The sequence below is a fragment of the Anopheles gambiae genome, chromosome 3, assembly GCF_943734735.2.
Source record: "Anopheles gambiae chromosome 3, idAnoGambNW_F1_1, whole genome shotgun sequence".
Lineage (NCBI taxonomy): Eukaryota > Metazoa > Arthropoda > Insecta > Diptera > Culicidae > Anopheles > Anopheles gambiae.
This window is the reverse complement of record NC_064602.1, coordinates 66,489,204-66,511,996: the sequence shown is the minus strand read 5'-3', so window position 1 is coordinate 66,511,996 and position 22,793 is coordinate 66,489,204. Positions and strand designations below refer to the sequence as shown.

Sequence of the window (22,793 nt, the reverse complement as noted above, 5' to 3'; positions counted from 1 at the left end):
TTCCCTTTGCCGCTTGCTCCCCTCTCGGTGAGATGATCATACGTTACACCGCCACCGAAGTCTCCGATTACTCATTCCGACTGATTTCAAGCGCGGTGTCCGAACGGTTCGAAGTTCGATTGCCGTTCCGGATCTGCTCCAGTTTGATCGGTCGATTCGCTTTTTGCCGTAGCACTTTGTTTGTGGTTTCTCACGTGCAACCCGACGTATTGGGGAAAGATTTTTAATTAAATCACAATCAACCACCCAACCGCACAACGCAACTCGGAGCGGTCCACCATCGATCTCGTTTTTAACCCATCGTGTCAGAAGATTTCGACAATAGAGATTGAGGGATGCGAGAGAGAGAGAAAAAAAAGAGATACTGAGATACATAGAGAGAGACAGAGAGAGAGAGCACCTGATCTACCCATCGCCTGCCGAATGTTGGACACCCCCATGGTCGGTGTTGGGTCGGTATCTCCCCATAATGCACTCGATAGCAGCCACCCCTCTACGCGAGGGTAGATATCCAAAAAAATGTATCAGAAAAAGAGAAAAACCAAGCCGCTCCACACCCCACGTTGTGAGATAGCCGAAAAAGAGCGGCCGCCTCTGTGCGATGAAGGTGTACATGGAGCTGCCCAAAACGGAGCGAGTCGCACCGGCCACGGTACGTTGCGAGTTTCGCGGGTGCGCAGTTAGTTCAGATTCGGAGGGCAGCTGGCCCAGTTGTCGGTGTTGTCGTGTCGAATTGTTCGTAGCCATCGTCCATTGTAACGGTAGCCGTGTTCGGTGTGTCTCGTCGAATGTCAACCGCCGGTTCGCGGTTCGGTCGGTGTGGATACTAATTCATTGTCAAACTCGTGTGTCGTGTCATGTAGTACTATCAGGTTTGCTGTTCTGAGCAGAAGTGCGAGAATTATATCTTTCGTGTGTGCTTGTGTGGCAGCGTGTTAGACACCTGGATAACTACCATCGTAATCAACTAGGCTTTAGTGGTGTGAAGTTTGAGTGACATATCTAATCTAGATAAAATAAATCTTATTCATTGCCCTACCGAGGGTATTATGGACCACCATTCTGGACCTAATCGAAAACAGTTACTCATTAACGCTCACGTGATCGACAGCAGCGTTTAGCTACCTTCGGAGACATGCTATAACTGTCATCTTCCGGCCGAGAAGTGTGTCAGTGAGCGATACACCTCACCGGTGATTACCGAGGGCGATATCTTGAGGCACGGCCCGTGGGTTTGATACCAAGATGCTAACCCACATTCATTGCACTACCAGTTGACTGCACCGGGTACCGCAGAACCAGGCCAGACCATAGCTCTAAGCATAAGCTTGTGAAATTCTGCTAACTGTACGGAAGTCCGGGTGGCTTCCACCGGGGTTGGTAAGCAACGGAATGCGCCAGCTGTTCAGTTGCTTATGTTAGCGCTCGTGAAGAATCAAAACATAGAACCCAAGGGATGGGAGGTAAAAACAGCCAAGAGGACGCATGCCTTTGATACCGACATTCTTGGTCATTGCTGATTGGAGCGCTTTTTAACCTGTTGCGGAAGCGTTGTGAGGTTGTTTGGAGAAAAAATAATGCTTCAGACCTCCTAGAATACATCGGTTCGTATCGTTAGGCCTTATAAAGTGGGAATGTGTTCACGGGAAGTGGGGTTCTCTTTCGCTAGATCAAGAAACAGCACCACACGGGAACGGGGCAAAATTTCACAAAACGTAAACAGAAACCCAAAGTAAAAACCAAACAAAAAAACAACAGCAACATAACCCTTTCACTGGTAGTGTCCAACGAGAGCGGTCGCAAAGCACGTTCGCAAACTGGGTGACGGTCGTCATTCAGTGTTGGCGCGCGCAGCACGAGCAGAACCGAAATTGGATTAAAAGTTGCCGCGTTTGCTTATGCAATCGCAACTGACCAAGTGGGTGTGTGTGTTTATGTTTATGTGGGACTCGTTTGCAGTTCTGCGGAGCGTACGGTTTTCCGACGTGTTTTTCCAACCCTACGCACATTGTGCGTACGGGAATGCTCTTATACCGGTTTCCCGGTTTTGTTCTCTTTCGTCTACTGGACTATGGGAGAAAAGAACATTGAGGATTTTTAGCAGTAAGTCTGCTCTGATTAAATATTCAAATAGTTAGCTTATTAATTTATTAAGCTCATAATTTCAAGGAAGTCTTTTAATTTTGAATATTTTAGGGACATGTATCAACAATGTATGTAATGACAATTGTAAAGTAAAAAAGATGTTTTAAGAACATTTAGAGATATTATTGTGAACTTTTCTACTTGTGTTTTGTAATATAGAGGATTCCTAATTGTTGCAAAGCACATACTTTTTAAAACAAATCCAGAACTGCTGGAACCATTTTTGACCACCTCACGGATCTGCTGTGCGATCGTTTCGTTCTACCCGGCCCCGTTCGCAGTACGCGCAGGATGCGCAGCGTGGCGCCATTCGTACGTTTTCGGCTTTCGGCTAACACGCTCCGGGCCACTAGGTGCTCGGCTCAGTGGTTCATCTTGGCATCATTCACCGCTCGCCTACCGTGTCGACTAGAATCGTACCAAGTGTGTCCGCGTGCGCTCTCGCGCCTGTCTTGCGGTTGTTGCGTGTGTAGTGTACGCTTGTGTTTGTGTGATTGTGTTAGAAATTAAATCCTTCGCAAAAGGAGTCATCTTAATTATCGTCTCTTATCATAGTGCAAACTGACGCAGCAAGGCAGCTGTAGGAATAGCAAAAAAAGAAGAAGAAGAAAGAAACACCTTTATCAGTGATAGCGTATATTGTGGTGGTTGTTTGTTTTATCTTGTGTGCTAGTGGAATGCAAACTGCCGTAGTGTGAGAATTGGTGTGTAAAAGATTTTAATTTCGCTGTCCGGCAAAGTGATTTTGGCGCATCCCCGTCATCCCGTGTCTCGTGGGCCTGGTTGGAGCTGGTCGGAAGAAAATGGAGTGCCGGTTTGCGTCACGCAGACTGTTTCGCTTTATCAAATATCATCAAACTGTTTTGAGTGTGCAATCGGCATACTGCCGCGGCACACTCTTCATTAGCGAAACGGTGTCGTGGATGGGAGTCGTTTTTTTTCTATTTTACTTCGCATAGCAAACGAAACGATCCAGACCGGAGATCATCTATGAACAGGTTTCGGTGTTTTTTTTTTTGGCTGAAGTCTAACGTTGATGTGTTTTTTTTTTTGTATGTTGCTTAATCGTACCACATTCGGTGTCACTTTCGCAAAGTTCCTCTGGAGCAAGATTATCCCAACAATGCTGTCCACGTTTCGATCTTGTGATGTTAAAGAGCATGTATGTATGTGCGTGTGTTACATAAATGCGTACACACCAAATACAATGTAGTCTTTTTTCGTCTGAGCACGTACATATGACGTTAGGACTGGAACGAGACTCTATTCAAAACAATCGGATGGAATGGTTGAAATGTTTCACGCTTTGGTTACAGCTTTCAAGAACAAGACCTAGAACCTTAAGTCGCCAAAAGATAACGCAACCGTTAATGTTACACGGCATGGGTGTGTAATAAATAACACTTTTAAACATTCGCTTTGGCGATGTACATAACGTGCGCTAGTTAACATCGTTTGCTAGTAGGTGTTAGAGCGAAGGACATGTCCAGTGCTAATTTTAACCTTCTCGAAACACCAGTCCGTGTCTAAAGTTTACGTGTATCTGTATACTTCACTTCGGTAGAAACATACAAAGGCAGGAGGCAGACGTTTTATCTCCCTACCAGTACCCTTGAAGTGGTGTTATCTTTTATGTCTCTTTAGCTGGCAAACAAGTATCTTTTGGGGTTGACACTTTGTAGCAGTTACTGTACAAGCAATGACTTTCCGGCATACGTTTAGCGCTGCGGTAGCAAATGAGAAATTAACTGTCATATTAGTGCCTATAGTAAAACTCTTCAGATGGTCATTTCCGGTTTCCATTGTTTTGCACAGGACCCTAAGAATTTGCAGTTTATTCTTATTAGTAGCTCCGACAGTGGACAGTCTTCCGCCCGGTGTCTAATCGAACGTAACCCGGTAGAAGGATTAGTGGCCAGTTCCTTTTCTCGCTAATCAGCTTTCTCGTGTAACGTGCGCCTCCAAGGTAAACCATGCGACCGGAGCCGTGGATCAGCCGTTAAACCGGCCCTATTCTATGACATTCGATGCTCAAAACTACCGGGGCACGACGTCCTCCAGTTGTCTGTAAATTAGATGTCAGACCAAGCGTTCGCCGAAAGCTGAACGGGGGATGGACGATGAAAAGCCTCATCAGTTACGGTCGCGAATTCGATTGGATTGCAGGAGCTTAATGAAAATAGGCGAAATGGGGGGGGGGGTGAGTGAGACAAGGAAAAAGTCGTTAATGTCTAGTATGTGTATGTGTGTGTGTGTATGTGGGTTGTTTTCCCCTCTGCGGTTCCTCCCTTTTCTTTTTTCCTCCTGCCAAGCTCTATTCTATGCTCAAACTTTCGTTAAATTGGTTTCGATTACCTCAGGGGTTAGCGATGAAAATGAAGGAAAAAATGGAATTAGCTATGCCAAAACGATTTCGCGATACACCGTAGCAGTTGTTGTTTTTTTGTAAGAACCGATTTGTCCTCATGCATTAGATTCATTGCAGGGAGGCTAAATTCATGTTATAGCTAATTGCCGAAACGATTGTACCTGATGACCGAGACATCGATATTGGATGGTAGAAAAGTTTGATGGGACTCACCAATAGAGTGTCTTTTATGTGAGATGTGTAGAATGAAAAATGAGTATGTGGAATCTAACTTATTTCTTGGAGAGTACATTTAAGGGTGATCTTCGAGATGTTTTTTTTTTTTAATTCCAGTTATCCAGAAGAAGATGCAAATGGTTCAAATTTCATTGGGCTCCAGGAAGCATAATCTTGCCCTTAAGTTGTGCCCGACTGCTACTTTGTCCAAATTTCCAGGTTTTCATTTAACAATTCTTTTGGAAAGCCCCTGCCAAAATGGAAACATAACAAACGTTACGAAAAACACCTCTTAGTTAATCCACGGTGACTTCGAAACGCCGAGAATTCATTTCACTCCCAATCAGGCTTGACGTGATTGCATTTTTCATTTCAAGCTTCCCGGATATTGATCATTACAATGGCCTCGAACCTCGAAAAGCGGGTTGCTGTGTGTAGTTCTTTGCCACCATTCCACACCACCCAAAAGCGTTCAGAGGTTGCCCGCGATGGGATTCTTGCACGACACCACTCCCGAACGCGGTAAAAGAAGAAATCTCCTCCGGCGGGAAATCGAGAAACGCTTAACCGGCCAACTAATTACTGCTGCCCCCGTTGCCAGTCCTTTGCGGCGGCCCATCATTATCGCATCGGAAATCCGAACGCTTCACAAGGAACGGCAGCGCTCGTCTATCTAATGCTCAGCCCTCGTCGCTTGATGCTTTTTCGCTGTAAACTCTCTATTATGGTTCCCTTTTCGGCTCATCTTATTATTTGGGGCTTATAAATGCGCGTAGGTGCACACAAAGCGGGCCTACGGCTAGACGCCACATCCCGGGAGATGGGTATATGTTGTGCAGGATGATTCGTCGCTTTTTCAGTTTCTCTCGCAAAATCAATAGTATTAAATAGAGAAAAAAAAAGAAAATCTCATCACTCCGATCGAACATGTTTGAATTATTAATCATCTCCCTTTCATCGGGCCTTTATCCGGCCCGGGCCAAATAGAAACGCGATCAAGCTTCCATACACACTTTTTTACACTGTACTTAACTAAATTTACCTTTGATGAGAGCTTTGTTTCACTGTTGTCTGTGTGGATTCGTTGGCAAACTTTGGGGCATCCAAGTGGGAGGTTTATTTTTCCAAAGCCCCTGCCGCCCATTAATTCGAACCGTTTCGAGGCCAAACTCTCACCTGCTCCGTGGAGGTTGGATTTTTGGGTGCCAAGGTTGTGTGTGTTTTTGATGTTGGAACCCGATCGATCTTTCGAAGATTTAAAGTCTGATGGGTTTTGGCACAATGGTCGGTGTGACGGGGTTTGCGGAGTTACCGAAGCCTAGCATTAAATGCAGTTTAGCATCAGTCCCAAGCGTTTCAGCCTGTTAATGTACCTGTTGATGCTGTAGTAAATAGTGAAAATAGCATTTAATAATACCCGTGACCTTCTTTGACAGAGGTTTGGTATGAGTATGATTTCATTTGCAGCTATTTTTAGGTGTATCCGCCCGTACGCAAATCCTCTTCTCCCCGTCCGCAAGCTTTCAAACTAATTTGCAATTATGTAGAGTAACTGCATGAAACTCATTGCTTTGTGGTGTAATGCATTTGTTATGAAGCTGAATGAAAGTGGATTTAGCACACTTTTTCGAAGAAGCAGAATCAATAGAACATTAGCCAGAGGAAGCGATGAAGCGCAGCCGCTAACGGCAAACGAAAGCATCACTCAGCAAAGTGTTTCCAATTGCACCCCCTACGAACTGCCCATAAACGAAAAAAAGAAAAAAACACTTACTTTTTGTTTTTGAATTGTACCAAATCAACCTACTGTTCGTAGAGAAATTACTTACAGTACATTATATATGCTGTATGGTACACGAATGACGCATTTCTGGGCAGCAGCTCCCGGAACTCGGAAAATCGTCCCAAACAACCAAGCAGCAAAAAAAATCAGTGCTAGAACGACAAAGAAAAAAGAAAAACTATTTAATTTTTACCACCCGACCAGATGTTTTTGAGCGTATCTGCGCGAATCCATCCCTAAAGCCGTCGGTTATGCGTGTGTTTTCATACCGCACTGTAGCATTCGTACTTTTGCCGATCGTGTTGCGTTCCCACACACAGGGAAATCGTTCGGGAACCGTTCCCATCCAGCTCCGGGATGAGCGTTGGGAAAGCACAGCTGAAAATCAGGGATCGACCAATGCTTAGACATTGCATCATTAGTTGGGTGTTAGGGGGTAGGGATGCGTCGTAGAGTGTAATTGAACCGCTGGCATCTCATCACCGACCGTGCTTTGCTTTCATTCGTTTATTATGAGCACCGTAATGCGTCAACATGATTGTTTAATAATAACCGAACGAATTGCGGCCACGAGTGGTGGGGTTGGGTTTTCAATTTCACATTCCGCTACCAGGCAGTCTGAGGCAGTTCATTAATTTCTGAGCTCCGAAACCTTCAATGTACTGAATGTGTGAATGATGGTCTGTTTGCATTAGATTTTGGTAATTCTTGAAGAAAATACTGGTTAAGCAACTTAACTTAATTTTCAGTTAGTCGAATACTTAGTTTTCATTGGGAAGAATTTAATCTGAAAGATACAAGAACATATGCAGAATCTTTGCAGTAAAAAAACCTCAAAACTATCTCATTGCCATTCCATGTGTGTGTGTTATAACTATCCTTGTATAACATTGAACTTTTACACGAAACAAATTTGCGACGCTCCATATCACCGTCACGAAACGTTACTAACGCAAGTGATTCAAATTAAGATCACGGATCAATACACCCTATCTTTGGCAGCATGAGCTACCCTACGAATGCGGCTCAATCTCATCGATGCGAGGCCACACCAAACACAGGTGCATCATGTCAACGGAAACAAACCCAACCCAATCATTCAATGGAAGAATGGAATTTGGACGGAATTTCTGATACGCCCGCTGAGTCTGATGATGCGCCACCAGTTACGAATGCTGAAGAATTAATCATGCGGCTAGACACGTGGGGGATAACTAATGTATAGCGTTAACTTAAAAGCAGGTTCGCTTTTTTGTTGCCGAACATTAAGATGGATGGTTGGTTTAGACATATTTACGCAACCTCGAAACATTTGGTGAACTCTAAGCGATTGTGAGCGCTTTTGTAAACTGATGATCTGATTTCGTGTCTTCCAAACGATCGGGGACGGAGTAAAAACGGATCATCATCATAATCATGATGACGCGTAGAGAAATAAACATTGATCGATGTTATTCGCACCAAAAAAGGGAAAAGAACGCCAAACATCGTACGAATGTGACTTGAGCACCATCAACCAGATAAGAGCGTAATGTTGAGTGTTTCAACGATGATTCAATTGGATTTGTCGTCGTGTACATCCATCATCACTTGAATCATGCTACGACACACATCGGTGGTGCCGTTATGGAAAAACATTCTCCATGTCGTATTTTTAATTTTTTCGATGACTCGCATCTTACGGAACGGTACCAGGCAGTCACTGGACTAAATTGGAAAAATGGAAAAACTCTTTCAAGCAGGTCTATGAACACGCTAAAACCACTTTACTCACACTCCAACTCACAACCTTTTGAAGTAGAAGCACTTTTTTAAAGGGGTGGGCAAAGGAAAGCTAGAATAGTGATATTTTGTGACTAAAATGAATAAAACCTGTATTCTTGTTTTTTCTCTCTCTTCTTCCCGCACTTTAAAACTCGTGAACATTCACGCCATAGCACTTTCACAGGAGCGCCAGCGAACCGAATGCAGGGCAGAAGGTAAATGAAGCCGAACCGGGCGGGTTCTCCCGATGAGATATGCATACCATAAATCTGAAGATTTAAATCGCTGTTGAATACCCCCGGTTCCGTTTTCTGTTGCTCAATGCTAGGTTTTGTTCCTAGCAATACTAGCTTTGATGCGTTTCGTTAGCGCTAAAGTAGAGGAGAAAGCGATCATTCGTTATGTTCTAACGTGCAGAGCTGATTTCTATAAACAAAAAAAAAACTTGGTAACACGAATGGAGCACGATTCTTCGTTTTCATGAGAACGAAGATCGCTGTACGACCGTGTTCCGCGTTTAAGCCGGATGATCTCCTGCTGTCAGACGCGGTGCATTCTTCGGTTGCTAGTGTTGTCAGCGACGATCTCACGCTATGCCCCAGTGCGAGACGAACCCATCAAACCTCACGTATTATCCCGATTTCTGAGAGTGTACATCGTCGGGGAGGTCGTACGACTCTCCCGCTCTGCGTAATTTGACATTCAGATTTAGCAGGCGCATTAGAATCACCCAACGCTCTGAGGAAACTCTGATTTTGGGAAGACATTAGACACACGCTCCACCAGTATTCAACTGGTGGTGGAGTGTGTGCGACGTCGCGTTCTCGATTCGTTCAGCTTCGTTAACCGATATTCTGTACTTGCCGGAACGCATCCCCTAAACCACCGTACCAATGGGTTATCAGCTAGAAATCATCCACATCTTGCTCTGTGTGGCGTTTGAAGTGTTCACGTACTGTGTGTTGTGCTTCAACCTGATACGCCACTACATTCAGCAGGGCCAGATACAGTACCAACTTCAACAGCAGCTCCAGAATCAGCTCCAGCTGAACGCTAACTGACCGGTGATCCATCATTATCCCGTACGTGGAGTTGCCTGTTTAGCTGTAGTAGCAGGGTCGAGTGCCTTCAAACGTAGCGGAGCACAGTTGGTTCTTTTTGAAACGTTCAGCTAGTGAGTGCTGTGCCAATGACTGAGTATAGGCGTCTTCTGATATTACCTAAGAGGTTACTTGGATGATCGTTAAGCATCTCAGCAACCACAGGAACATTCCACCCCGTGTTACGATAAGATCATTAGCGAGCGCACACCACCAGTGGCCATAATTATGGAATTTCAAACATTCCTCACCTGCAACGGTGGGGGCAGATTCGACTATATGAATTGTGGTTCAGTTTGGATGGAAATGAAAGGGGGCTTGTGAAAAGGGCGCTACAAACCCAGCATCGTTCACTCTTACGGTGGGGCAAGTGTTTTTTTCTCTAGTTGTTTCTTTTGACGAACCAAATTGAGTGTCAGCACTGGCAGCCAAAAATAACAGTTTTATTCGTGTGGCGGGAACCTCCAAGCAGTACCATTTTCATGCTGCTATTTTCGTGGGACTCTTTGACCGGCGGATGAGTGAGACCTGTCCCACCCGCAGCCAGACCGCCCCAAAACCTGGTGTGCGTTATGGTGTGTAACGTGCTCTCGCCCTTGCGCACAAGTGACCCTCCGGTTGGAGCGTGCGCAGAAACAAAATAGTCCATCACGGCTTTATTCTCGACGCCGTGGCATTGCGCCCGACCGCCGACCGACACGGGACACAAATGTGTGAAACTATTGGCAGATTGTTGCGGATGGAGGTCACGCGGGTGGCATTTTGTGACAGTTTTACGGTACGCTACATTGCCGCCGTCCGGTACTGGCTAATTGGTAGTGGTCGGTGCTTTACAGTGTCCATTTTTCCACTCGATAGGATAGCGATCTGTTGCCGAATTCTCTGGCGGCTGTGAAGCAATAGTGCGATCGTGGATTATAATCGTGAGAAGATTAACGTTATGGTTTTTTTTGCGCGGTTGGCGCTGTTTTGATTGTGTTTGATGGGTTGCAGTAGATCTGCAAGAATTGATCATTCTTTAGCACTTTACACCTTGAAAGCTAATTATTTGTTTGTACTGTTGGGAACTGCTGGCCACAGTAAAATCCACGGTACCGCCTAGACATCATTGTACGAGATAGTGCTCCACCTTCAGATTGCCAAACTTACTGCCACAAACAATTTCACTTTCGTTTCATCAATCTTTTTCAACTGCTCTTTTAACTGCTGTGCCTCCCCTTTGAAATGTGTTTCATTTTCACAGACTTCCGTTGCGAAAATGAGACAAGGTGTGGGTATCGTTTATAATTTCGCTTTCATCTAGCGATGGATTATATCTTGTTATATTTTTTCGGTTATGCCAACGGTTTACAGCCGGCCCCTTTATTATATCTCCCCGGCAAGCGAGCAAAAGTCAACATCACCAAAGCTTACCGGCTGTCAGCATTATCAGTGAGGCAAATTATCGTACCTCGGCCCGACTGCGCAGCCTATGTATGTGCTAAATTAATCCATGGATCAGATACTTTCCATCTTTCAAAGTCGCAGTCGAACTACAACGCCTCAGTGCTTCGCCTGTTGTTGCTGTCTATTTTGCAGTTGACGATAAATCATTCGCAAATTTTACATTTTTTCCGACGATTGTTGGTGCCTGCGTGTGTCGTGTGGCCGAACATGTGCATCCAAAATCATTATCACACACTCGGAGTTTCGTATGTTGATTTTGTTCCTAATGGACAGGTCGGACTCATTGTTGATGCATCGCTGAGTTCTACTGCGTTGCGCATATATTTGCGAACGTGTTGCTGGGATTTGGAAGCAACCGGTGAGACATGCCATTTTGCGCGTTTTTGTAGGATTTTTGTCTGCTTCTCTGCGTGTGTGATTCCGGCCGTTTTATTAGCACCCATCGTAATCCGACCCTCCAATCGAGCCCGACTGCTGCCGGGCGATTACGGGCCGACCACGTTTTCTAAAATAAAAACAGTGTGCTAGACGGATAAATAAAAGTGAAATTATTTCTTTAATTGATAGCCACTATCGCACCACAAACCGAGGAAGAAAACGTGCCAACGTGAACGGTACCTAAAGTTGGAAGAAAAATCTCTAGAAGAAAGAAGAAAAAGTGCGACAGAAAATGTGAAAAGCGGCACCGATCGCTGGTGGTATCTCCGCAAAGCTGCTCGAGCAGCGGTAGTGTCGGCGGTGTGGAAAACGAGCAGCAAGCAGTAGTGATAAGCGAACAAGTAGCGTATAGGAAAAGCAGTGAAAATGACGACGTTGTGAAAACGAACCCCCGCCTCCAATCCGTTTACTAGTGGAAGCGCGAAGTGAAAAGGAGCTTCCTTCACCTTTATATGCGTGTGTGTTTGTGAAGATCGGTTGTGAAGATGATGAAACGAAACTACGATGTGCAGCACGTGGCTGCGGCTGGCAGCCTGGCCGGCAGCAAGCACGGCAAGTCGTCGTCCAATCTGTTCGACAAGCTGAGCAAGCGCTACTCGGGCGTGATCGGTGCCCGGTTCCTGCGCAAAACGCCCGGCCGCAAGGGCGGCGTGGCGGAACCGCTGTCCGATAGCTACGACATGTGCGGCAACCGGTCGGATGACTTCCGGCCCGAGATCGGCGCACCGGTGCTTATCTCCAAGACGATGAAGTTCGATTTCGATACGGACTCGGAGGTGGAGCAGCTACCGCTGCCCAGTGTGCCAACGATCGGGGGGCGCGTGCGCTCGGTAGCGACACCGTCCACGTCAGAAGATAGCGAGAACGATGTGTTTGTGGATGCGAACAGCTCGCTGCCGAACTTTGGCGAGATCAAGTTTACCTTTCTGCCGGAAAGCAACAACAACTGTCGCAGCTTTCAGGACGAAAACGTGCGGCACAGCGGTGGTGGCCACATGCTGGAGAAGAGTCGTTCCAAGTCGGCGCACAACCTGCATCTGCATCATGCCGGGTCGGAGATGCGGCTTTCGCTTGCGAAGGCACCATCGTTGAATATATCGGCCAGCACGGCCAACGGTGCCATCGTAACACCACTGTCCGTACCGAACAGTCCGGCGGTGGAGAGTATTTACGACTTTCCGCGTAGCACCCGGTCGGACGGGATCCGGAAGCCGCACGGTGATTCGTCGTACGATCTGACGCGCTCCCATCACGTGCTGAACGAGATCAGTCTGTCGCTGGTGAGCGATGACAGCCACCTGTACCAAAACCTGCCCAGCCCGGCCGATGCCCGGTACGATGTGCCACCGGCGTCGTCCGGGCGTCGGCGTCGCGATTCGTCCGCCTCTTCCAGCAACTCGACGCAGGAGGAGGAGTTCGATCTGAAGTCGGCCAGCTTTCAAAGCTTGGCAGATGCTGGCCCCGGTGCCAATCAGCTAGCGGTATCGATGGACGAGCTGGACGAGCTGACGCGCCAGATCAATCAGTCGACGGTGGGGCTGGGCACGCCGCTTCCGGACAGTGATGAGTACTGCGAGCATCGGAAGCAGCTACATCCGTCCGAGCGGCGGCTGACGCTGATGAAGAACCGAAGCGTGTCCGGCAAGCACCTGATCGACTTTGACCGGCGGAAGGCAAAGATCACAAAGAAGTGGAGCGGCTTCAAGAGCTGGATCGGGGAGGAGCAGGGCCGCATACGCGAGGTGGTGCAGAAGCATGCCGCTATGCAGCGGGTCGGCGTGGAGTCGTCCGGTACGGGCGGTAAGGCGGTGAAGCGCGCTAACAGCGATCTCACCGCGAGCGATCAAGATTCGCGGCAGGATGTCGAGGGGACGGTGGTGACGACACCGGAATCGAGTGTCGTGCAGCGGGATCGCACGCTATCGTCGGAGGACCGGGAAGGTGCACGGACGATGCACCGGAAGAGTGCCAACGCAGAGATACTGGAGGTAATGTTCGTGTCTTTGCATGCAGTTGTTACTGAGATTGTTGCTACGCAGGTGCACCATAATTCTTGGAATCGCGTGACGGCCTAAAATGGTGCTATCAGATAATGGTTTTTTTTTATTATTTTTATCTATTATTTTGATATTCTGATAAAATCTTAATTCCGTGATCATGCTTTATTTTATTGATAACGAGTTTGCACACTTTGGGAAGTATATGGAATTCAAATTTCTTTGTAAGAAAACATGCTTCGAAGACCTACAACTTCAATGGGGAAATCAATACGCTTTATTGAATTATTTTTGCAGCGTTTTGTTTTGTTCACAAAAGCGTATATTCCATCCATGTGAATAATGATGATTGATCGTCTGCATTATGTACATTAACACCTATCATCAGCAGCCTGCCCATATCCGCACTGTAGCGATCCCTTTAATTGCCAATGTTCACGCTTCTTTGCTCAGTAAAATCAAATCAATTAGTGAACCTACCGAAGAGCGACCCACTGTTGATCAACGACCGAAGATGATCGGTTTCAAACTGAAATTCCATTTTGCAACAGTTTTCACAACAGCCAACACCCCACCGTGTTCGACCGGTTCGGGCAGCAGGGGCAGATGAATCGATAGGATGATAAATTAATGATGTGTGTTTGTTAGAAAACCCGTTCCTTGAGCATACATCGACTGATCTGTTTACGGCGAAAGCAAGACCTTTGAGCATGAGGATGTATTCGCAATAGATAGTAAAATGTGTGTCACTGGTTCGGTTGACTTTTTGGAATATGATATGCACTCGTTTCTGTTATATTTCTGTTATATAGTATGCATAACTTGATTAAGTTTCCTGAATGATTGACATAGTTTTAGAAGTTTGTTGTGGTATTTGAAAAGTTAAAAAAAAATCGCTCAACTGGAATACAAGTCGTAGAATGAAAAAGCATTAGTTTGTCCGATATAAGACATTTTTGTTCGTATGTGATACTACTCGAAAATACAGGAATTATACAGGATTATTAAATTTATCAAGTTGCGAGTTGCGGATAGACAATCTTTGCTACGGGGGACCGATTCGAAAGGGAGTCATATTCGTCCGAATTTTGTAGGAGATTTATATGTTGCTCAATTAAGCTTATTTTGAAAATATTTTATACCATTTAGATTAATAGTAATAAGTTGCTGAAGGTTAGTTGGTCCAATAGACATTTCATACAAAAATCTGCAAATTGTTTGAATATGATCTGTTTGCACTTGCAAATTAAATTTTTTATGTCATGTTTTCAATTATTTTGTTATGTTCAATTAAATGTTTCATTTCCACAATAATAATTCAAATATATTTTTTCAATACATCCAGCAAACTGAGGAAGAATGAACTTTAAATATTTATAATTCCTTTTTTATCGACGTATGGGACTAAAATGTCATGTTATTAGACCTACAAACAAAAATATTGATTGATTATTATTTATTTTATTATTATTTTAGCTCCACCAGCAATAAGCAACAGTTGATTTATAAAGAATCGGCTCAAACATCTTGTTTCAGTTTACATTCCATTAAGTTTACATTGTAAGGTAGATGTTATTAAGAGCTTATTAAGCGCTATTTATTGCACCCTATCGCAATGCTTGTTCCTGAGATTTCATAATACGTTTACAAGCCGGGAAGAAAAAAAAAAGAAAGTTTTTTTTTCTCGTACCTATTTACACCAGCAAACCGGCAAAACGTCTCCCGCTCTGGGGCGTCCTTGAATCCGATACGGCTTAAGGTGCGCTTACCGGTTTGCTTCTTTCCGCGTTCGCCGGGACGAACGGGATTGGAGCGACGAGATAAATGTTGGTTGCTGGTCGGGCACTCAGCTCAGGAAAGTTGTCCCGGCACGCACGCACGCGGCAACTTTCGATCGAGGCGCGACATTTGGCGGATTCGTCCTGAAACGGGAACGGGGAAGCGAACAGCGAAACAGCTCGGATCAAGGCCATAAAACGACGGTGCAGCAGGTTTCATGGTTGGTTAGACTGTGTGTGAATTTGTTTTTTTCCTTGCTCCACTCTTAAACGATCATTCGCACCGGAAAAAAGGTACTGTAGTGCGACGTTGTAGGGCCTTACGAGGGGGAAGTACCACGAATGTCACTCGGTGTGCGTGAGGATAGTGGTAGCTCTTGGTCGGTGAAATTCGTTCGTCCTATTTAAAACTGCTAACCTCAAAACCTTGTACGCGCGCGCGCTGAATGGGTTTAATTTTATTCTCGGTGTATATTGGACGCATATTTCTTGCTATAATTTGTCATTTCAAGCTCACCTCACACCTGTTGTGTGTTTGTTGCACCCCGTTCGACAAAACTGCATCTCTGACGTCATCGCTTTCGCTGACTTGTAAATATACGATCGTGCTCGATTTTTATATGAATAATTGGTGGATTGTTGCCCATGAAAGGAAAGTCAGTGATGTTTAAAGTATGTCAACCACAGCTTGTTTATACAATGCAGTAAATACTTAAATTATTAAATCAAAGTACACAAAGCTAGTATTTGTTTGTAAAATTAAAAATTTAAAAGAATGACTTAAATAGTAAATGCAAAATTAACCGATTGTTTAAATTAATCAAAACCGCACAACATCAAAATCGCACAATCGAAATAAAAATGCATTGTTTGAATTGCAATGCAACCGGTTCTTGACAAAATTAACAGCTTCTTTTTTAGTTCCAATGTTAAGAGAACAGAACGCATGTTGAGCAAATCGAATCAGAACCGTTATGTTAATAGCTCCTTTTTCTCTTTTACCAACTGCCATACCAAGCTTAGCATCTCGATCGTGAGCAAAAAAAAAAAAAATCATTGTTTATACTGCTTAACCCCTTTCTTTCGGTAATATTTAAGAAAACGATCGTTCATATTGTATATTATCCTCACAAATAAGATAACTGTAATTGTTTGCTGTGTTTTGCCGCTAATATCTTCTCTATTTGCTTTGGAGCAGGTTGGTCCGGTTCAAAATTCATCTATAATAGATGGCTTAGAAAAATATTAACTATAATTATACGTTGTGTAGATAATGTCTTAATGGTTAAGAATTCAGCTGAAATCCAATCGGACCCAAACCAATCCAAATTGAGTCATGAAACGAAACCTTTTCCCTCCACAATCGAAACCGAAACGTATCACGTCGGATCGAATGTCGAAGTAATTTGTTTATCCCGTGCTACCGTCTAACGATGGCAATTTGTTATTTGTCTCACACACGCACTGGATGCACGTGCCGCCGTATTTGTGCTTAAAGATCACCAACCTTTGGAGCTGCGCGGCTTTCCACCCATGCCCATGGCTTGGCATTTGCCGTGTGCTGTATTCACATGTTTGTTTGACTTGTAATTGGTGGGACGGACTACACGGTTGTATCTTACTATCTGATTGTAAGAGGAGGGCGCATAATTTGTTACCGAGCGGAACAGGCCACCGGGAACGTCACAGGTTAAGTTATGATTTTCTTGCGATAGTTAATCGTTAGTATGTTACGGAGGCAATAACATATATTTGATCATTTGCCTTTATCGGAGTTTTTACATATTGTGATTTATTTTAAATTTCTAGACTAGTGTATTGCTGTGGGGCATAGAATTATGATTATGAAAAATATGATTTTTTATTGACTTATTGAAGTTATCGCTTGGTTTGTAGCCCACCGCCACGCTTTATTCCATAATTTATATTACATTTATGCAAAATCCCAATATTATCAAAATGACATTACCCTACACCATCGACAATAGTGTACTACGAAAATCAACATATACAGCGCATTAAATATGTGTTCATAATTTGAAGCAAAACTTGAAGTGTACACAAGAACACACATTTTAGCTTGTATGGATTTTGTACTCCTTGGTGTGACTGTTGGTTCATCATTACAATATTCTTCAATTTATTCATTATTGTTATTTATTTGTTTATTCAATATAACAGCTTTTAGCCATATTACTACCACTTATCACGTAAATAAAGTTTGATATTGCAATATATTTCTTTCTAGCTAAATTATCTGATGCCAGGCGTTATTTTTGTTAATTTATTGTTTAACCACTAGTTCAAATATTTTTTTATTTACTTAACATAAATCATTTTTCAAGTAATATAGCTGAAGCCATTTCTCTTGATAGGGTACAGTCGCGAACTCGAACGACTCAATAACATGCCCGTCATGGGTTCAAGCCTAGAATGGACCGTTCCCCCGTAGCAAGGATTGACTATCCGACTGCGTGGTAATTAATTAAGTCTCGAAAGCATGTTTAGGCCGTAAAAGTTTCAAGTTTTACGTTTTTTTTTTTTAATATAAAGTTTTTAACTAATGTAACCTATGTTTTATACATAACAACAACAACACCAACAACATTGTGGAAAACAGAGAAATTGAACTAATTTTTACAACAGATCGGAATTAGTTATAAACTAAACGTCCACCTTAAGCGGCATTAATCTCCGCTTGCAATCACGAACCGATCGCCTTTAATTACCTCACAACCACCCCTGCTTGTGACGGTTTTCATCACATCGTTTCTCAACCTTTATCACCACGATGAAGGAAGTTTCACCGGGGCACGCCTGCAAGACAGGAAGTACGCTCGATCGGCTACACAAGTCGTCAATGCTCCGGCTACACATTTTCCCATTAGCGCGTTTCGATCGTGAAGGGAATTGTTATTATTAGTATTTGGTCGCTGATCAATTGGGTTCGATGTCTACCGCAGAGCATCGGCGTACGCGCTTGGAATGTAATGCAGCACACAAAGTGTCTCTTAAAGACCTCACCCAACTTGGAAACAGGAAGTCCAAAAACGCAAACCCAACGTATCAAGTATTGTGTGTTACGCTTTTCTACGCCACCGTCAGCTACAAATTCAATTTACCTGAGATGCGAAAGTATTCTCCTAATTAAAACGTTCGTTGCGGACGCTGTTCGGCGCGTCTCTCGTATCGAGTGTACACAGGAGGTAATTCGTGCAAACGGCGCCGGGAAGTGGTTCAATCTATACCCAACGCATTTGTAATCCGTCATCTTGTGAGCTTGTTATTGATTGTCGATAAAGCAACTCCAAACAAAAAGAAACAGACCCTCGCAACAAATCAGTCCCGGTAAAACATGTGCTTGAAAACGTGTTTCAGCGCATTCCACTAGCGTTTGCTGTGTTGCAGTGGCAGGAAATGAGCCTAATGAAAACCGAGCGATCGGTGACGATCCACTGCGCTGCTGGATAGATACTATCGGACGGCTAACGCGTGTAAGATGAAGCGACGAAGAGTCGCAGTCAAAACAAACTGTTACTACTTTCTTTCGCACAGGCATTTCTTTATCATTTCCTGATTTGATGGAAAAACATATCCATCCTTAATGGGTAAGGAAAAACCAGACTGGTTACATTCACGTATTTATTTACAACCCTTCAAACACCAGAGAGAAGATTAGATTGAATGGACCCACTGTCACCCTACGGACGCTGCAAACAAATCTGGTAATATGCCACTTATTAATGGCCGTAAACAACAGTCTCTGCAAAAACGAACCCTCCGAAACGTCATTTCGAGCCACCAGGATGCACTATGGTGCTGTGTGGAAGTGTGCAACTCTTCCACCGAGCCGGAAGCATCCGTTAATGGGAAAACATTGTCCAATTGCCGTCAACGCGGCGTTATTTAGGAGTGATTGAAACGGGACTTGTTTGGAGCTGCACAACCGGGGTTAATTTGAACGGAACCGAGTTCAGTTGCGGTGCACACTATTGACGACCCGGTTGCCGGCGGTGACATTATTTGTCGGCTGGTAGTGCTTCTTTGGGTCTCCGCCATCAGCGTTACCAGTTTGATGCTACAGTGCTGCTCGTTTCGTACAGCCAGTGGTGCAATGGAAACCGGGTGCAAATATTACACGCTGTATCTGCGAGCGAAGGGTGTCTGGAGAGGGAGGAGGGATGTGTTGCATAACAATAAATGGCGACAAATTGTACAACTTGCTATGAAGAGGGCATTGGCTTAAAATGAACGCTTGAAATGGTTGGAATTATCATTAGAATGGATCTTAATTGTATCGGGGGTGTTTTTTCAACAGCTATTGTGGATGATTTTTTTGCTCTTGCCATTTAATATGCATCTTTTTATTTTATAATAAAATATGGTAACAAGTTTAGAACATCTAATCTGGTACTTCTCTTTAAAAAGTATATTTAGAAAAGCATGAATTAAAAAAGACCAAAGTAATGAATAAATCAATATATGAAACCCAGTAACAGAATGGCGAAACAAAATAAACTAAACAACAGAAAGTAATCAAATCAAGTGAATTAGATATTGGTTGACATTAGATATTAGTGAAAAATAGATATTGGTTTATTGTTGGGGTTTGTTGTATTACACAAATAATATTAAAATAACTAATTTAAACTTTTTTTTTAAATAATTTTCTTACAGGGACAAAATGGCTTCGAGGAAGTGCGCCGCTTCGTCAAGCAGGGTGGTGACTTTGGTAAGGATCTGGTAGCAATCCTGCACGAGCGCACCGAGATCGAGCAGCTGTACGCCAAATCCCTGTCCAAGATTGCCAACAAGCTGAACAAAGCGTGTCGCGACCTGCCCGGCACGATAGCCGAATCTTGGCGCTCCGTTTCGACCGAGCTGGAGGGGCGCAGTGAAGTGCACCGGCAGTTCTCCAACTCGCTGGCGGAGGAGGTGGTCAAACCGCTGAAGACAGTGATCGAAAATCAGCACAAAGCGCGCAAAACGATCGAAACCAACGTGGACAAATCGGCCCGCATACTGGCGGAGTGGCGGACGGCTGAGATAAAGGCGAAGAAGAACTCACACGGCGCGGCGCGCGAAAATGAGAAGCTGCAGGACGCTATGCTCGATGTGAAGTGAGTAGCGATTTGCGCCTTATTTATCAAGGGATTTATGTACATTTCATCAACCTAAAATTCGCGGTAAACTTTTTTCCCACTCTTCCAACAGGCTTCAGCGAACTCCCTCGATCGGACTGCTCCACAAGACAAGCGAGAAGGACGTGAAAGTGTCAGAGAAAGACAGCAGCAAGCTGGAGGGAAAGCGAAAGAAGGCCGAGGAGGCGGTCAAGAAGGCGGATGTAGAATATTACACGCTCTGCATCCGGGCAGAAAGGGCGCGTGTCGACTGGGAGATGTCTGTGCTGCGCGGCTCCTCCATGCTGCAAACGCTCGAAAGCCAACGGTTGGCCCAGTTCAAGACGTACGTCACCGATTACCTCAAGCTGTCGGCCGAGATGAGCCCGCTGCTGACGAAAACGATCGACCGGCTCAGCCCGCAGGTCGCCATGTGTAGCGTGGCCAAGGATCTGGACGTGCTGAAGAACATCCGGCGGGCGACGGAAGGACCGAGTGAGCAGCTGCTGCCCGACTTCTACTGTGAACACACGACCCTCGCCATGAACCGGGAGCGACGAAAACAGTCGCTGGTGAAGCTGCTCCAGCTGATCCGGCAAGATTTGGACCGGGAGCGACGCTCGCGCAATGGGCTGAAGGGTTTCTCCCAGACGCTGGACAAGAACGGTGAAAGCAATCAGAACATTGCCGACAAGCTCTATCACGTAAGTGTGTTCAAGAAGGAGATTTAATTTGATTTGAAGGAGACTATTATCCAGTAATTACGAAACGTCAAAAATGAGAAATTTTGACTCCATTTTCCCCTAATGGGTCAAAATTTAACGCTGCAAGAGATATGCTTTTATTAATTACCAGACGGTTGAGCTCCCCCCAAACCATTATGTTATTTCTCGGTTTTGTTGGTTTTGCAAAACCAATATTTTATATCAATTATAGATTTATTCTAGTTTTGTGTTCCGTAATCAGATTTCAAACTTCATTCCTACTTCCTTCTTAAGCTAGAAGGAACTCGTTATCCCCATGAGAGTTACGTAATAAATGGATGTGCCCCTAACTACGTTTATGTGTGATTAACCTTTTCTTTTTGCTTTGTTTTGCACAGATTCGATCGATGCTCACATATCTAGAAGGTGCGCGATATAAACTACAGTCAGCTCTTCTCGAACTCGATCACAAGCCACGTTCGAGCCATCCCTTAGCACAGCACATACAGGTAAGAGGCGTAGCTCTCAAACTTATTTCGAAGGTACACTAGATGTTAATGTCTTTCTTTTCTTCACACAATTGTAGATCACGCGAGATCGCACCGGCCTGCAAACAAGCGTACTGAAGGTTCCGTTATGGCTAAAGCACGAACAGGACGACCAAGAGGGTACGCAAGAGCCTGTAACAGCCAACGGCCAAACGACAATTCTCAGTTCCGACGACAGCTCTGATCAGGGATGTTTGGACATTAAAAACGATACGCTCATCAAACACATCGTGCACAAGTACGCACGGAATGGATGCAACGGGGACGAAGGACAATATGTAAGTAATGCTGGAACTGGTATACAAATATGAAGAGGTCCTTAATGCATTCTTGAACAATTTTAGACAACAACTAAGGCTGGCAAATCGGTACATCAGGACGATCATCATCACGGTCCGGCCTGGGATCGAGGCGTTGCCGATGGAGTCTCCAACCAACCCGACTCCGATTTTGGTAAGTTTTGTAGAAATTCCACGCAGCAATAGTAGCACACCCGTTACACTTAATCTCACTCTCGCTCACTTGTAGATGAGTTCTCCTCCCAAGACGAAGACGAAGATCGTTGCTCGGTGGCACCGAAACAGATGCTCGAAAACGGTTGCCATCCGGCACTGGCGAACGGGGCGAGCCCAGCGTCCGTTGACCATCCGGACGCTGTTGCCGGCCAGCCGGTCATATTGGGCCGCTGCCGAGCCTTATTTAACTACACACCAAAGCTTTACGACGAGCTGGAGCTGCAGCCGGGCGATATTCTCGAAGTGCACATCAAGCAGGAGGACGGCTGGTGGCTCGGAGCGCTTCGCGGCCAGATTGGCATCTTTCCGGCAACGTACGTGGAGGAGATACCGTAGCGACATGCAGGTTGGTGCGGTGTAAATAGCTCGTGTTGTATTTGTAAAAGTGAAGCAGGAAAGCAGAGAACGCAATACGCATTATTGATTTTAACGAAGGCAGCGCAGTATGTGTACCATAGAGAAAGAATAGCTAATGTAGTACTATCGAAAGCAATCTCTCCTACTAGGAATATGGTTTGAGGGCGCAACCTGGTAACAGACTGGAGTGAGTAAAATATCTATCGAAGTGCGTGAATGGATCGAATGTACATAAGCGCAGGTTGTGGATAGAATGTTTCGAGATATGACGAAAAGCAAAGAAAACTATCAAACGCACACGGTTTCGCGAAGTACACGATAGGATGTTGAGAGGAAGCGAATAAAGTGAGTAAAAGATTTATATTTAAAATTCGGAAAAATATTATACTACTAAGTTGATAATATCATAAATTAATTATTAATTTCATAACATTTAAACATACATAAGAATTAGAGAATGTATTAGATTTCAGTTTCATCATGTGATACTTACCCATAACTATAACCGTCAATA

The 22,793-nt window shown here is 44.5% G+C and overlaps 1 protein-coding gene across 6 annotated transcripts; it reads left to right on the top strand.

Annotated features, from left to right (window-relative positions):
- Positions 1-756: 756 nt before the first annotated feature.
- Positions 757-22,649, top strand: LOC1272556 (uncharacterized). Of its 6 annotated transcripts, XM_061654421.1 has the most exons (9): positions 2,385-2,619; positions 2,701-2,849; positions 11,390-13,248; positions 19,713-20,155; positions 20,250-20,859; positions 21,258-21,368; positions 21,446-21,685; positions 21,752-21,860; positions 21,936-22,649. In XM_061654421.1, exons 3-9 carry the CDS (start codon positions 11,746-11,748, stop codon positions 22,256-22,258), a joined length of 3,339 nt encoding a protein of 1,112 aa, XP_061510405.1. In that variant the 5' UTR covers positions 2,385-2,619; positions 2,701-2,849; positions 11,390-11,745; the 3' UTR covers positions 22,259-22,649. The 6 variants fall into 6 exon arrangements, with proteins under 6 accessions (XP_061510408.1, XP_061510410.1, XP_061510405.1 ...); XM_061654424.1 differs by lacking the exons at positions 2,385-2,619; positions 2,701-2,849 and adding an exon at positions 757-872; XM_061654426.1 differs by lacking the exons at positions 2,385-2,619; positions 2,701-2,849 and adding an exon at positions 888-980.
- Positions 22,650-22,793: the final 144 nt, after the last annotated feature.